Raw genomic sequence first — 17,521 nt, forward strand, 5'->3', positions numbered from 1 at the left:
ATGTCACAAATAATTAAAATAGGAATTTCCCTTAGAAAGTGTATCATGACTACATCAGTTATTCAGCCATTAACTAAAAGATGACAGCTGTAATGAATGAAAATGGACTTATCAATTGACTGGAAACTGGAGGGACAAAGATACCTCCTATCAGCTATTGACAGATATGATTCGCTCTGTCATAATAGATCATCGGTTATTTTCCAGATCACAACACTTAATCTGACACAGGAAATTTTTAAGGCTTAAGGGATACATTTTGCTCCTTAACCCCACCCCTCAGTCAAAAAAAAAAGGGGGGGGATATAAAGGAGTGCTTATGGGTACTTTAAACTTCTACAAGACCTAAGGCATTTTATCCTTTAACACACACACACACACACACACACACACAACCTGTCTTAGAAGGCTGCATTCTTAAGGTGGAAGGCTGGAGTGACATAGGAACACTTTACTTTCTCCTTTAATCCCAACTTCTTCATGCACCCCTAGAATTATTCTGTGGTATCAGACGAGCTGGTGGACAATAGAAAGCTAAGACCAAATCTATTTCTCTTCCTTTATAACCTTTTCTGACAAGTCTACATGTATTTTTGTATGCATGAGAATGAAGCAGTGAATGAGAAAGCAAACAAAAGGAAGTAGTTTAGGCCAGCATATATATACCCCTTCTTTCCTTCCATTTTTCAATCAGTAACAACAGTGTGAATAAAATGCCAACTAATAGTAAGGAGAGAAGAAGATTCAGACACTTTTCTTATACCCAGCTTGCTCCCCAGATACTCCATTTTGCATATTCTTATTTTCATGAAGTAACCAACTAACCAACCAACCAACCAACTTAAAAACTGTGTTCTTAAAAGCCTCTGGAGATGGAAGTCTGCATATCTCTGGAATGAGGTTAACCCTGAGATTCGAATGGCTCCCACCCTACTGAGACTTCAAAGGCCTTAAAGACCTCGCTGTTCGCCCAGGCCTTTGGAGAGGATGACTGATGCCCTTTCTTCCTTTCTGTTCCCTTCTGGGGTTGTTTATTTATTTGCCATTGTTGTTCTTTTGTCTTGTGCTGTTTTTGCATTGTTCTTTGTATTTAAATGTTTTAACAACTGTAAACCACCCAGAGTTGCTGGGAGTTGGGCAGCATATAAATTTAATAAATTATTGTTGGTCGCACAGTCAGCCTGATGTTTAGACCGGGTTTGGCATTTTTATAGGCAGATGTTGCCTATAGAGGTAGGCAGATGTTGCTGGTGTTAAACGTATCATCGCAGGATGTAAGCTGTTCCAAGTAAAGCTGCCTTTTGCAATTGACTGATGGTGATTTTGTCAATGCCAATAGTGTTCAAGTGGTGCTCCAGATATTTTGGGATTGCACCTAAAGTGCCTATAACTACTGGTACTATCTTTGCTTTCTTCTACTTCTATTTGCAGGTCTTTATATTTTGTGATTTTCTCTAGTTCTTGCTTCCTTTTGCCCCAGTCATTTTACTTTTACAGTATTTGCAGCTCTTTCCATTTTGTGATTTTCTCCAATTCTTTCTCTTCTTTTCTGCTGTCTCCAGGTATCACAATGTCCACTATCCAGACTGTTTTGTCTTTCTTATCAACAATTGTTAAGTCTGAGGTGTTGTGTGGCAAGTGCTTGTCTGTTTATTACTGTTATTGTTATCCCACAGAGAAGGAATTTCCATATATAGTACAGTCCCACCATGGAAAAAGCCTGGCTTTGTGACACAGGCAGATGAACCAACTGGTCCTCTAGATGTGCCTTCCCAGGTGACCTAACTCGATAAACCTTGCAGCAGGAGGCATTGTCTTAGGTATCTTGGATATAAGCTGTTCAGAATTTAAAAGCAATAAGCAACAAGTTATATTGTACCTGGAAATGAATCAGTATCCTTTCTAAAGATTTCAAAGTGAGTATAACATGATTTTTGCATGATAAAGCAAAGACTAACCTGGTTTATCTAGTGTACCTCTATTGGTAAGCTAAGCAACCCTCTATACAAATTTTAATCAGAACAGGAAACTAAGTTTCTAGTTAATACATTTTTGTTTTTTTATATCAACTGTCTCAGTTGCCAAAAGCAAACTATCCATACAGACTGAACAGAATGGAAAATTAATGGCAATTATCAAGGGAAATATAGTTTGTATGATGTGTTATGTTGGCAGATCTTATACCATTCAAGAAGATTCATATCAGTCCTTGTGAAATTGCTTCATACTGTCAAGGGAACTATGAATTTTATTTTATTTTTCCTATTGGGCTGAAGATGAGCTACCTGCTAGCAACTTTGCACAGAACAGAGAATAATATTTACAGCTCCGTTGTCAACAAAAACATATATTTCATTCTATCTGGCTTATCATATGCTTGAGTTTGTGTGCATAAATTTCATCTTGAAAATATTTTCAGGTAAATACTTGGCATAGCTACAATTAAACATATCCTAGAACTCACTTAGGAACAATATGCTCAGATCACAACCTCACTGGATTCTTCCAGGGTACATTTGCTCTGAAATTCTGTTTGCCACAGTAGCTATGTAAATTATTTTACATAGTGCATGAACAATACATATGGATTATCTGCAAATTATATTCAATAGCATAGTGCTTTGAACTTGGGTATGGCAAGTAACCATCATGAGTAACAAACTTGACAGTTTTGTGAGAAGACAAACACACACACATACACACACACATGCACAACAAAAAACCACTTTGTCTATATCGGAAGTAGGCAGCTTCAGGCCAGACTCCAACTTTCTAGAAGGTTGCAGGAGGTCAACTGAGGATGACATGACATTATAGGAAGGACATTTTTTTTCAGTCTGTTTTTGGGTGACCTTAACCTTAACTCTATCAAAACTGATAGAGTTTAAGTCATATGATTTGAGGGAAGCCCCAAATCATATGACTTAAATTTGGACACTTTGCTGATAAATTTTGAACATGTGGAATTCTCTGGTCTATATCTTACATGTTTTTATCAATTTTCCCTTTATTTCAAAGTTAGAATATATATGTGTGTATGTATGTGTGTGTGGGTATACACACACACACACACACACACACACACACATCTTTAAAGAGAAGGCAGTCCTCTCCCTTGATCAATTTCTGTACATCTACCACTTCTATAATACCCTTTTTGAAATTTGGTAACCAGAACTATAGACAATAATCTACCTGTAGTAGCTCCATTGACTTTATAAAGGCATTACATATTGCCAATTTTATTGTCCTTTCCTTGTGATTTTTTTCCATTGACCTATGTTATTCAACGAAATCTAGCAGTATATTTATTAATTTTTTTTACAGAAATAAAACATTTGATTAATTAACCTTTATGCATGGTAATTAATATATAAGTCTTTTACTGCTTATGTTCACCACTACAGCTACGCAGAATACATTCTGTCTTGTGTTTACTAAAAGAGTTAATTTTCTACCTGACTGAATATTATCACCATCAGCCACTCTTCCATCTTATATTTGACAGTTAAAACATATTTACTGAAATGATGTGCAGAAGAAGAATTCTGACTTTGTGGCTCTCCTGCTTCCCTTCCAGCTTCCATATTTAATTCTGTCCAACTATCTGAAGAACCCCCAGAAGCCCTAGTAATTCTTCATAAATGGAAAAAAAAAATCTAAATCAATACTATCACTATCCTAGTTATATGTCCTGCAATTGCTCTCATACATATCCATAGACATAGACCAAGAAGATAGTAGAAGAAAAGTAAAGAAAACATTGCAGTTTCTTGCATTTTTGCCCTGCCCTTTTGGACTAGGAAGCCATTGAAAACAAACAACTCCAAGTTAGGTGCACACCAATGGAGAATTAGGGTGTATATATTCTAGAATGCTTCATACTATCTACATTTTAAAGTTTTGTCAGTGACAAATATTTTCATTTGAGATATGTATTTCATATATTTAAACCTAACAAATTCATTCATTCATTCATTCATTCATTCATTCATTCATTCATTCATTCAACAGCTGACTTCTTTGCCACCATGTTTAGGCCAGATCCAAAGGAAAACAATCACATATCTCAGTTAATCTTTGCAGATTGCTGATGGTGTTTCCAAATGATTGGAAATTTGTAATAGATTCCTAGTTTTGGCATCTAGGCTAAATAATGAATACAGATTTATAGAGATACATTTTGTAATGATGCATTCAAAAAGCAACCTTTAAATCTCTGTAGATGGTAAATCAAAACTGGCTATGTACTTCAAACAAGTAATCTGCTTAATTAAAGCATAATTTAGCATCAGTAAACTTATTATGAAATACCCAGATTTTGGTGAACTACATTATTGAAGGAACTATATGGAATGATTATATTAACCTATGATACTTGAACTGTTCATGTAATTTTCTCTCTATTTTCATGCCAAACGTACTCCACATTTTGCTTCTTTTGCTGCAAAGATAATATATACGGAGGGCTAGGTGAGTAGTGGAAATCTAACTTCTGTTCCTCAGAGTTGTTAATTATTCTAAATATTTATATATTATAAAATGTTATTTTAATATTATCTCATAAAGATGATAAGCAATAGCCAATTAACATTTTAAAGTTGTGTATAATATTTTAATATAATATGGATTTATTTCTGATTAAAAGTTATAAAAGAAATGACTTTGGGAAAAGGTAGAATGTGTATTTTAATACTGTGTCTCCAGGCCCTCCGTTAGGCTTCTTCAAGAATAATATAAAAGTTATTCATTACACTCATCTTATAGGTCTATGTCTATGTCTATGTCTATGTCTATGTCTATGTCTATGTCTATGTCTATGTCTATGTCTATGTCTATGTCTATGTCTATGTCTATGTCTATGTCTATGTCTATGTCTATCTCTCCATCTCTCTATCTCTATCTCTATCTCTATCTCTCTGCCTCAAGCTTTATTGTGCCAGACCAGATGGCGCTAGGCAAACAAGTTTTTTTTCCCCACCATTTGAAACCCATTTTCCAGTATAAATTAGCATGTTTAAAGTATCCATTGTCCCTAAAATCATACACTACTTGAAAAAATAATAAGCAAACCACTCAATTTTTACTACATTTGTTATATATGGATAGAATTACACTAAATGAGATTGGCAATTAGAACAGTGTTAGGAAAGCCTATGTTGCTTCTTTTCCATACATTCTGAACATATAAGAGAGGGTCCACACTGCACCAACTACTTAGGAAGAAAATCACTTCAGAGAAAACAGTTTGGATACTTATGAAGGATACTTATGCCCTCTTCAAAGCTCCTACTGAAAAAGAAAAAAAAAGCAGAAGCAAAAAAGCAAAGTGTTATTTCTAACCTACATATCAAGCCTCAATCATACTCTAGAGACCAGTTTAGACTTCTTTCTGCTTTCCTGGAAAATGGAACGGACAGTACTTAGATTATTGTCATCTACAAGCTACTTACTACCTTTAATTTAACTTCAAGTGAAGTTTCAATTCAAAAACCAGTATTGCAATATGAAACTTGGAAAAATGAGAATTTAACATACTCAAGTAATGAGACAGGACTGCACACATACCTATTAATCTTTTACTTTTGTTTGCACACACTCACTTATTGAACCCATTACTAGAATTGAATAGATGTTCAATTCTGTTTCTCACATTGTTAGATTATTTATCCATTAGTTTTCAACACCTCTTTCTTGAGTCTTTCTTTGGAAGTGTTCCTGTTACAGTTCTTTGTAGAAAAGTGACAACAAAGCTATGCTTCCTTCTTTAATTTGGGATGAGGAAGCAGGAAGTGAAGAGACTAAACACTTATACTGTGCAGTTGTCCCATCACCAGAAGAGATGGGCAACCATTTCTGGAGGACAAAAGTGGTCAACATTGCTCTCTATTAAACCCCCACTCATTGTTGGTGAACTCAAGAGTGTTCATAGGTTATTTTGGCTATTTGAGAGCTGAGGATAAAACCCTTCTACCTCAGGTGACTGGAAAAATGATGGAAAGATACATTGCTGGACTAATTAAAAACAAAAACAAGGAAAAGTAGGAAGCTCAAAAAAAGAAAAAAATAGTAATTAAAAATGCTAGATTTCAAATCAGCAACCTTCTATTTTCAAGGCAAGGATTACAACCATTGTGCTTTTATAGCATTTATGGTTGAGGTAACTCTAAACAACAGGGCAGTAAGGAAATATTTCTTTTAAAAAGCTGCTTGTTGTGCCTGCATGTACAGTACATGCATTCTGATGCTTGAACTAACTAACTATATATGTATATATTCAATTTAACTGTCTGTATATAAACATACATATGCATGCACACACGTACACACAAATATATATGTCTAGTAAGACCTGCCAATAGGAAAGAAAGTGGCAGTTACTGACCTTGAACAGAAAGTTGGGAAAGCAGAGCACCAAGGGTCACAATGAGCAATGGCATTATGTACAAAGGTTGAGAACCACTGGCCTACAGTAAATGGATATGAATGGCAACTGAGTTAACAAAGATTGGAATTATATGCACTCAGAATTGGTTTCAACTAAAGAAGCTTATAAGCCCTCCCCTCCAAAACAAACAAACAAAACAAAACAAAATTGCTATCAACACATTTCATCTGAAGAAGAAAATGAAGGTAGAAAGAAAAATGAAGCTGAGAAGCAATTATTTCTAAGTCTATCCTGTTTCCTCATGCATGCATACACATAATCACTGCTTTATCATTGTGTTGCATGCCAACTGCCCCCCTCCCTTTAAACACACATCGGAACAAAGGAGCTGCATGTGCACATGCTTGCAGAAACAACTAAGAGTAGCTTCTGAAACAGCCGTCTGGAAAAGGACATGGCTACTTTAATACTCTGAGGGAAAAAATCCAAAAATCTCCTTGAAAACAAGTTGGACAGTCCTAACTGTAAATATTCAAGGTATTGTGGCCTGCCATTTTCTCAGGGATCTGAGACTTAGAAGGATTCTGAAATTCAAGAGTACCAGTTGTTTAGTAGTAGTCTAGTTATCATAGACCTGGAAATCCACGTTATGTTACCTTTGGAAATCAGATTGATAATAACAACACCAACAATTTTATTTCAAAAATAATTGTGCTTAAGGGCTAAAGTGACCAATAAGGAAAGGCTTATATGTAATATAATTCATATAATTGGATATATTAAATTCCTATAATTTTCCAATTTACCCTATACACTGTATATTTTTTTAGTTTCCACCCATTAAATTCCATTAAAATAATACATTGTATAGAGTTTGAAAATATATAATTTTCCAATTATTGAGAAAGTTTCAAGATAAAAATGAGCTAAATTTGCACTCATGTTAGTTCTGCTTTACACATCTAGGCCTCTCTTGCTTTGTTAAATATTTCAGGTGTCAGTTATTGAATCATATTATTAATTTCTATGGCTCTTTAGAAAAAGAAGAGGAGAAGGGAAAAAAATACATGTACTCAGTTTCCTCTGGAAGTGTGGAAAACCTAAAATTATATTAAGGGGAGAGACACATTTTGCTTGCTTTAACTTATATTATTACTGAAACATAATAGAAACAATACTGAACTTTTTATTTTGATGAGGGACTGAAAGAAATTTTAGTGTATGGTCTGAAAACAAATACACTGGCAGATATTTAAAACACTTTCCAATTACCTCATTATTTTGGCTTATATGCCATGACAGTTTTTATATAATTATGCATATAAAAATTAGATTTTATGATCAACTTCAGAACCATAAGACTGAGTGCATAGACCATCACATCATGTCCCAGATGTTCTGTGACATATTGATAAACTGAACAGCTTATACATGCTGACAGAGTAGCCCAGCCTTTTCATACATTATTGTTCCTCTCACTCTTTTTATATTTCTTTCAAATATTAAATTACTTTGGTCCTGAAATGATTCAGACAAATCACATACTGAGGAACTGACTATGCCAAAAATGATTCTGCTCCATTCTTTAGTTAACTTTTCATTTTCAGAATACATGCTCTAACTCAGTGGCTTCATAAAAAGAACTTCATAATGCAAAGTGTCAAACTGAACTAGTTCTATATTCATATATTTTTTTTAAAATGTTGTTTGAGAAAATGGTAAAACTACATATATGATATAGCATTATGCCATATTATGGAAAATATTCAGAGAGGCCAAACAATTGAAATAAAACCCCATTAAACTAACTATGTAGTCTTTGAATTCTCTAACCACACTCACATTTATTCTGGAAAAAAAAAATGCTACTGAAAAGAAAAGTTACTAAGAACTCAGCCTTCTACAGTATGGCCTTGCTTGTTATTGAAACCTGATACAATGAGCAAATGCTTAACTGTAACTTCTCTGTCTATCTTAATTAGGATAAACAAGAATTAAGAAGGCAGATTGCAAGGTCTCTAGCCATTTAGATCTATACAAATTTAAAACACTATCCAGAATTTTCAGCAGACTCTGGAGACTTTATTAAATTACAAACCCAGCCAAATGTTAGTATTATAACACAGGATCTGGGATCTTCTATCATCTGACTGCCACTTCCCATCTTCTGACTTCTTCCCAAAGCCCATATTCCCACCTGAGGTATAGAATCATTTTCCTTAGTTCTTAGCCTTTTTTATTGGCTGAGATGATGGGGAAGGAAAAGAAAATGCTATGGATTCCCTTGTTCTCCATTCTCAGAATTTAGCAGAGAACATAGCAGGACATGGGTCTTGCAGTTTGGTCTGAACATCCACCCTTGCCCTAAGAGAAGAATGCTGAGAAAGTGTTGGCTTTACCAGGTATACCAGATAGGAAACACAACCTGTTAAGTTAATTCTACTTTATTGTAAAGCTACGTTGACAGAATCTTGCAAGTCTGAAAGTACAATTCTCCTGTTGTCTCCTTTATATCCTGAGAAACTAGGAAGGGTCCTTTCTGAGCCTCTTGTCCTGCCCGCTATGCAGCTGTGGACTATGCTGTCTCTTATCTGACTGTTCCCTAAGCAGCACCTCTTCGGTCCATCTCCCAAGGTCTTTCCCACATACCATTACAGAAGGAGAGAAGGGACGAGTACAAGAGACAGGTGCTTCTGTGGACCTTTTGTGTGCCACAATTCACACCTCGTTTCCACCCCACAATCCTGCACCAATAAATCTGAACTGGGCCTTCAATCATCTTAATTTCTACTGGCCTTGAAATATTAGCAGCATGCAATTCTCCCTCAAGCTGAGCAGAGGTAAAAAAGGATCTCAATCTCCTACCCACTGAGCAGTTTGTTTGTTTGTGCATTTATTTATTTATTTCTCACATCGTTCTTGGGGTAACAAAAATCCCCTCATCTCCACTCCCTACAGAAGAAAAGGAAAGTAAGTTACTATCATACACACAAGTGTGCATGCACAAATATACCCCCCACACACACACATCTCCACATGCAAATTTTTAGTAAGCCTCTACATAATTATCTGGTTGTGTGTGTGTGTGTGTGTGTTCATAATGTATGCAAATGAAGGTATCATTTTTTTTTTAATTAAAATACTTCTGCTAGTTGTGATGCTGGAAGGATACAGCATAGCAACACTTTTTGCAACTGGTTATGACTCTACTCATGGCTGAGTTTCTATACATGCATGTGAAGTGGAGACAAATGGCTTATTTGAGCCCAAAGGCTGAGAAGTCCAGGGAGGCAACAATTCATTGCCTGCTGTTTTTTCAAAGAAGGAAAATAAAGCCAAGCAGCTTACAGGAATTTAGAAACTGCCCTGAAGGGTTTAGATCAGGTTCACTGCTACTTCAAAAATTATCTTGATAGCTTAGAGACAAGGGCTGAAAATAGCAAAAGAATACCAGACAGACACAAAGGTGAGACTAGGTGCAAAATGCAAAAACACAAGGAGAGGATAGGGATACTTAGCTAGTATCGTACTTGCAAAAAAAATCCTGAGTAGCTGATTGCAAATATTACTGAATACGAATCAGCACTACTGTACTGTGGGGCTGCAGAAAAGACATGTGCGTAGGCTTCATCATCAGAAGTACTGTATAATTTCCAAATCCAGGGAGGTACTGCCATTCATGCAATACTTCTGAGTTGGGTGTACCTGGACATATTTTTTGCAGGTTCCACTCAGACCTGGATGGCCAGCTGCTGAGGGTGATGCTAAGAGATTTATGCTCAACCCCCTGGCATTAACGCACTCAGATTCTGCAAAGATGTTTTATTCTATCGGGCCCATGTATACCTATATGTCAAGTTCAAATGGATATGCCACATAGGAATATTTAACCACTTGGCTGCTAGTGTTTTTGTTAATTTTCATCATTAATCAATGTAAGTGCTCTACATACATTTTTGTATGATGTTGGTGTATTGCAAGCTGCCTGGGGAAAAGTTGGCTTAGACGGGCAGCATCCAAATATTTAAAGTAATAAAATAAAATTCCTGTTTGTTGTCTTTTAGGTTGTTCTTTCTATTACTACTATATAATTTTATATTATTTTTAAAGCTGTGTGATATAAAGATTAAACTGGCACTGAAAAGACCCAGGTTAAAGTTCACCTTCAACTGTGGAAACTCACTTTGGGCCTGTCATTCTCTCTCAGCTGAATTTACCTCATACGGTTGTTGTTGCAAGGAAAAAAATGGGAACTGGAAGTATACTGCCTCAAGCTCCTGAACAAAAGGTAGGATTTAAAGCTAACAAATAAATGAGACAGAATATTTACTTATTTAAAGCTTTTAAAAACCTGTACCTCTGAACGCAACATAAACAGAATCAGATAAGAATTTACTTCCATAATAATGTGCCAAAAAGTGTGCTATTTTCTTTATATAATAATAAAATAGCATTAATCTGTAAAAAAAAAGTCACTGATATGACAGATTCTTATAATTTTGCTAGAAGAATAGCTTTTTCAGGCTTAAAATACTTACTGTGAAGGTAAGGAATGGTGCTAATTATCCATTCATCTGTCAGCTTTCCAATTTTTGATGTCTCAATGCATTTTAACTGAGTTGAAGATTCTCTTGATTCGATCCAACAGATTGTGTTCTTATTGTATATATAATCCAGTGTCTGAATTCCACTTCCTCTCACAAATCCGAGAGTAGATGTTCTAGTTCCATTTAGATATAGGACTTCAATAGTATCAGAGTTTGCAATCAACAGTATAGGAGGAAGATCATTAGGTTCTAAAGACAAAAGGAAAAAGGAGAGGCAAAAGAAGGAGAAGTTAATTAATAAATTAAAAAATAACATATACCCATTTCTGCAACATTTACATAAAATCATTTAAAATAACATGCTCCTTTAATAAGCACTTCTATTCTTGTGTTAGATGAAAGTTCTATTAAATGCTGAAAGGAAGAAAAGAAAAGAATGTACTACAAAAATGATCCATCAGAATATGAAATCATGGCCTCACAGATTCAGGAAAAGTAATTTTCAAAATCTTGTTGCAGTTTCTTGGAGAAAGTTCTTGTTTGATACTATAAGCATTCAGAACTCCAAATATCACTTCCAGTCCCTTGCACTATCTGGTTACCTGATCAGCCATAATGTGTAGAAGGGGAAAGGAGCAGGAGATCTGGTGATCTTACTTAACCCTCCTCAATATTCTAAGTATCCTCAACATTTCCTGAACAATTTCTGAAGATTTCTCCTGCACAGAAGGTCCGTTTAAGCTGGAATAGAGAGCTGGGTTCTGCCAGTTGTATGCCGCTGTTCTCTAACTGCCAGGCACATTATGGATTTTTCGTTGATTCTACCAATGAAAGAATTAGCATGGGCTTTTACTGTTTTTCTTGCTTTTGGTAGTGCTGAATGAATGGATGTGAGTATCCAGTTTGTTGCCTCTCTGGATGTGATAAATTTAGCTGATTGGCCCAATCGAACCTTGACATGACACTAGGCATGTGTGAATCCAGTCAAGTGACTGATTTTCAGATTGTTATTTGAACTGTATTTGTTCTTTACTTTTCCCCTATACTATCACCTTAATTCCTGTTGGAAAATTACTGTAATTTCCAGTTTAATTCCCAGTGCACTTTCAGTCAACCCCTACACCCAGATCAGAGCAAGCACACATGCCAATCATTAGAGCTAGCCCAAAAAAACAACAACCCTTGATGTTTATTTAGTAAACATTAGCAAGCATCCAAATATTTTACTTGCAGAAATGAGGCAAAAAGTAGGCAAAAACAGAGACATGAACAAGAAGCAAGAATTAACATAACATTTATCTATACTGTATATGAAAAGACACAGAACTCTCCAGAACCACTAGATTACACTGGATAATTAGCATGCATAGTCCCAAAGGAAGTAATTATTCCAGCATTAACCCTTTTATATATATAATGGCAACAGAATAGAGAAGGAAAGTAGAACAACAGGTGATCCCTCCTCTATTCTACACTATAAAGGGAAGAACTACTGTTTTTTCTGCATTCAGAAATAAATTTGCCACTTTCAGGAATAGGATGTATCTTTGTCTGGGTAGACTAAAGTCAATAAAAATATGGTTTTTACTCTTTTGTTTTTATAAAGTGCTTTCAAGGATTTATGCAGGCTCCTTACAAACACAGATTTAGAGTCCTTTTAAAAAAAACTAATTAAAAAAATGGAGCACACTAGTCCTTGACAGAATGCTAGTTCTGTGCTGCACAGCTCAGTTTAAGTCAGGAAAGAAGCTAGAATTCTGCCAGCTCTCAGTTGCAGGTTCTGTCACCACTGAAACTATTAGCAGTGTTTTTCCATTGCTGCTCCCAACAAGGACAGTACCTTTTATTGTTTGCATTCATTTTCTGCAGAGGTGAAGGAGAAGTGCCATTTTGCTTATTTCATTTGCGCTCCACGGGCTACTTCCAGGTGCTACCAGCCGTGAGAATATAAGTGGATTCACTGCCAGAACTGCAATCCCCTTACAGCAGTATTTGAAGATAGAATTTGCTCATTCTTCCCTCCCACTTCAGCCGATACCCCTCCTTCATGCCTGCAACCTCTCAACCTGGCTATTATTGGATGTAGGCTTAGTTTGTTTTGCAGTTCACAAATACAGAACATCTCCATGTCTACAACAGAATAGGTAATTTGATAGCTGGCTAAAGATGCTGTTTCGATCACTGGCCTATATCCCCAACACTGCCTTCTTACATTAAATCCTTTATCTGGTCAAAGCTGGTCTCTTCTCCTTCTTCCATGTATCACAAGTGCTGCAACTTAGGCAGTTGCACAAGTATGTAATTGTGATATTTTCATGACGACATCATCACCTTTGTGTCATCATTTTGACATCACTTCAGTTTGTCATGGATACCACTTTAAGTGGTATGGCTTTAAGACTTATTAAACTTCGTGCATTAAGGATTTCAGTAATGCAGAGGCTGAATCATTCTAACTATTGAGGAAAGGAATGATTGTATTCAGGCACTACTATAAGAAAGGAGCCACAGAAGAGATAAATGGGTCTTCTTTCTGAAAGTCCCAAACAAAATTCACTTTGGTGAGTTCTTTAGTAAATTCTGCTAGTTGACCTGCCATAAACAATTCACACTGAATTGTGAAAGTCAGGAACTGATTCTGGGCTCCTCTGAGCTTCTCTGGCAAACCCCCATGGAAGCACAGAAAGATTGGCTGGGCTGCTGGCTGCTGTCCTATTTCTGGCTGAGGCAAGCCTTGTCCCAAATGCTGTGTTAGTTGCACCATGATATTGTGTAGATTTGTTTTTATAAATCCACTTGGTGGTGGTGTTGTAATAATGCTTCAGCAAGTTGTCCAGTGCACTGGGGTGTCCTGAGGATCAGATGCTATCACCATGATCATAGGCACTCTGAAAGTAGGCAGGCTTCAAGACTGATGTCAGCCCTTTGAGACAGACCAAGTCAGGAAATAGACACCACAGGAAATACTAGGCATCTACTTTATTGATATAGGCTACAATAATAGACCCTTGAAAGCCTGAAAATATTTCTTCTTCCCTCCCCTTTAGACCAAAGAGAGTCAAGACAGAGCAATCTTGAGTTTCTTTTGCACACCTGGTTATTTCTTGGGTTAAGTTCATGTTTACAGATCAGTTAACACATATTTTCTTCAAAGAAACCTCCTCTACAAGTACAGATCTGAGCAATCACTCTAAGTTAGACTCTGGTAGATTTAGAGTTTTATGTGGGCATAATTGAATAACTTTCTGGACTATAGCCACATTTTTTTCACTCCCTGTTACAGAACAATGCTTTATGGTTAAAACATCATATTTTGGATCATATATGTCATTTTGTATGGAGGACCAAATTGCTCCAACTGAAACATTTTTTTCCCTAGCCCTTTATGAATTATGCAGCAATGTCTGCAAACTTCTAATAACTGCTTGTCATCATCTTTTCCTGTCTCCGTTTCTATGATAACTTAACTATGAAAGATTTGGTTTGGGAACCTCTTCCCTTATTTATTTCTCCTAGTGACATTTTGTGGCTAGTCTAATATGTGTAGCCGCACAATCTTGTATACGTCTACTCAGAAATAAATCTCAGTTACATTTACATTACTGGGGTTGCATAGGTCTTTTACTGGAGTCATCTAAAATACAGTCAAATGCTTTCCTCATTAAACAATACCAGGTTAAAGTACAAAAAGAACATTAGCACTTCTCTATTATTAATTACTAATTGTGAATAATTCATTATAGTTCCAGCAATGGCATCAGTAAAATGTTATCTTTAAGTATGACAGGAGGAAAAATGAAATTGATTTTTGTGGTATAACTTTCTTTCAGATTTATTCAAAACTATTGCTATGCTTTGTGGATCAATATGAATTTTAAACAAAATCTAATTTCCTGGGATAATCAATATCTTTAATCATATTCTACTGCTTACATTCCCCTGATACCATACTCACTGTAGTTTCCAATGTACAGTGCAGTAAATTCTTATAATACTGGAAAATCCACCTAAAATATCTACACTCTCTTTCTCTTTGGAATAAAAAAGAAAAAAAAAACTAAGTAAAGTATGTTAGTAAACTTGGTTTTATTTATGCACAGTTGCCACAAGTATTATTTCCACTTCTTGGAAATGTTATTAGTGTTACTTGGTTAGTTTCCTTTGGCAGGGGGCAGAGGGGATGGGCAGGTGTGATTATAACAAACATCCCATTTGTGATCTTCATGCATGCTGCTGATGAATACTTCACGTGAAAAAAACAAAACTGGTCTATTGGATCATTATACTGATTAGGGAAATCCTTTCTTCACTTTGACCCTGTTAAAGCAAGCTTATCATACTTTAAATATTTAATTTACTACTACTAATGAAAATATGCATAACCCTCAGTGAATGCTGCTAAGGAGCAAAATGGTCTCACAACTGGTATCTGAAGGAATTTAAAACATTATGTTTATTTTAAAGTTTCTTTAATTGTTATAAACAGTCATCTGTGTATAAGAGTCAGAAGGAGTCTGGGAGCACCTTTCAGACTATCAAATTTTATTAAAAGGGATAAACTTTTGTGAACTATAGCTCATTGCATCAGATGCATGGAGTAGTTAAACTGATGTAGAATATAAATTGGGATGAGGTGTGGGGAGGAGAAAGGATGTTTATATATCTTCAGGTTACATGTGAGACAGAATACAAGTATTTTGTTAATTAGCAATTGTAATGTGTTAAAAATCCATTGTGTTTGTTAAGACCCCACACACACCCCTGTCTCATCCCATACTGTTAGTCTGAAAAGGTTCTGAAAAGTCTATTCTGATTTTTATCTACCATAGATAAGACAGCTCTCCTCCTATTGTGTACAAGAAGAAGTATCACTTAAGATTTAGGGGAATAGAACTGAACATTTTATAGACCTTGACAAGTAAAACTGCTCACTTACTTAGTTAATATTTCTCAAATAGTTTTAGATTAATATAAAGCCAATCTTCAAATAATATAGTAAAGGCTCTCTTCATCTATTTGTTGTTGTGCTGATTTTCTCTTTTCAAGAATTGTTAGATCTATAACAACTCCAAAATTCTGTTCATGTTTTCAAAGTATAGATCAAGGGAATTAGATTAAAGAGAATGGACTTTAAAAAATAAGAATACAGAGTAGTGCTGGTTCTGATGTAATTCAGCATTTTGTTCCTCTAGTGGTCAGCTAGATACTTATGGAGAATCACAGCAAATAAATACAGCAAGATGCTGCTGCTTACCTTTTTTAACTTTGCAAGACTTTTTGTTTGGTTGAAGGAGATATCCTTCTACACAGCTGCAAATATATGATCCGTCAGTATTTTGACAAGTCTGGCTACAGAGTCCGTACAGATTACATTCATTAAAATCTAAAAAGAACAATAACATTGTTAAATTATACTCAAGAATCAAGTGTCCTGGGTGTATCACTACTTTATCACCTACTTGGTAGGATGGAGGCAACAGGATGTTGGTAGTGTCTAGATTAGTGATTTTCATTTGCATAGGATAACATGAGCATATTTGGGGCTAAGCTGGGCTTAGCTGTACTTGTGGAACATTGGTCAAACTGTACAAACATTGACAGGATGCAGTGGTATGTGGGAATGATCTTGGGAGACAGAAGGGAGAGCCACAGACAGGATGACTGGCATGTAAAAGATGTATCAGACCACAGAAGAGGGGATGGCAATGGAAACATTTCAGAAGGGACCCTCCCTAGTTTTCTAGTAAATTATTTCTAGTAAAAATAAAGGCAGGGAGAAATACTTTCAGTCTTGCAAGACTGATGTTACTCCTTTGAGGTAGTCCAGATAAGAAGTACAACAATGAATACTAACTCTATCTTTATTGTAAAGTTACATTAACAGAATCTTGCAAGACTGAAAGACTGAAGATTGAAACTAATAAAAATAGATATATTGTATGTTTGGAACTAAAAAAAGGAAAAGGTTGTAATAGATCTGAATAAAAGTAAAGATGGATCATTGATTGTAATAAAGAATGTATGTATGTGAGTATGGTATTATCTTGTGGAGTGGAGATGATGAATAACTGCAGGGAAGGTATTGGTCTAATTATGAATGAAAAAGCTACAATGTATATCAGACAGTATGAACTGGTACCACCTAGATTGTTGTACTGTGAAAGAATGCAGGAATTTATGGTAGGTGATAGTTGCATGTTACATCCCAGTTACATGTTTACATCCTGATTTGTTCTGGGGGGGAAATGTTATTCTGTATATGAATGGACAAGTGGGAACAAGACAAGGGAGTATAGAAAAAGTAATTGGGCAATTTGAATATATAATTTAAGTGTTAGGTTTATCCATGAATACACATGGAAAGAAATTAATCTAAAAGCATGATTGATTGGATTGTTAATGGTGACAGATTGAGATACATAATTATGGAAAAATTCAAGGTGTATGAGAGGTTCTGAATGTGGGGCAGAGTATTAGCTGGTAGTGACAAGAGTATATCTTGGATTAAAATGGACACATTAATAGGAAGAAAGAAGTCAAAGAAAAAAGAGTCAAAGTAGGATGATTACAGGAAGAGAAATGATGC

The 17,521-nt window shown here is 35.6% G+C and overlaps 1 protein-coding gene across 1 annotated transcript in view; it reads right to left on the bottom strand.

Moving 5' to 3' along the window:
- LRP1B (LDL receptor related protein 1B) overlaps positions 1-17,521 on the bottom strand; it is a 715,984-nt gene that overhangs the window by 442,388 nt on the left and 256,075 nt on the right. Inside the window, exons 6-7 of the mRNA XM_088145133.1 lie at positions 16,190-16,318; positions 10,927-11,184 (exon numbers count right to left, since the gene is read on the bottom strand). Of these exons, the coding sequence (XP_088001259.1) occupies positions 10,927-11,184; positions 16,190-16,318 (387 nt within the window). The remainder of the gene's footprint in view (positions 1-10,926; positions 11,185-16,189; positions 16,319-17,521) is intronic.

This window comes from Python bivittatus, unplaced genomic scaffold (genome assembly GCF_059951505.1).
Source record: "Python bivittatus isolate LINGU-HERP-01145 unplaced genomic scaffold, Pbiv_v1 ctg000480_np1212, whole genome shotgun sequence".
NCBI classification, from domain to species: Eukaryota; Metazoa; Chordata; class Lepidosauria; order Squamata; family Pythonidae; genus Python; species Python bivittatus.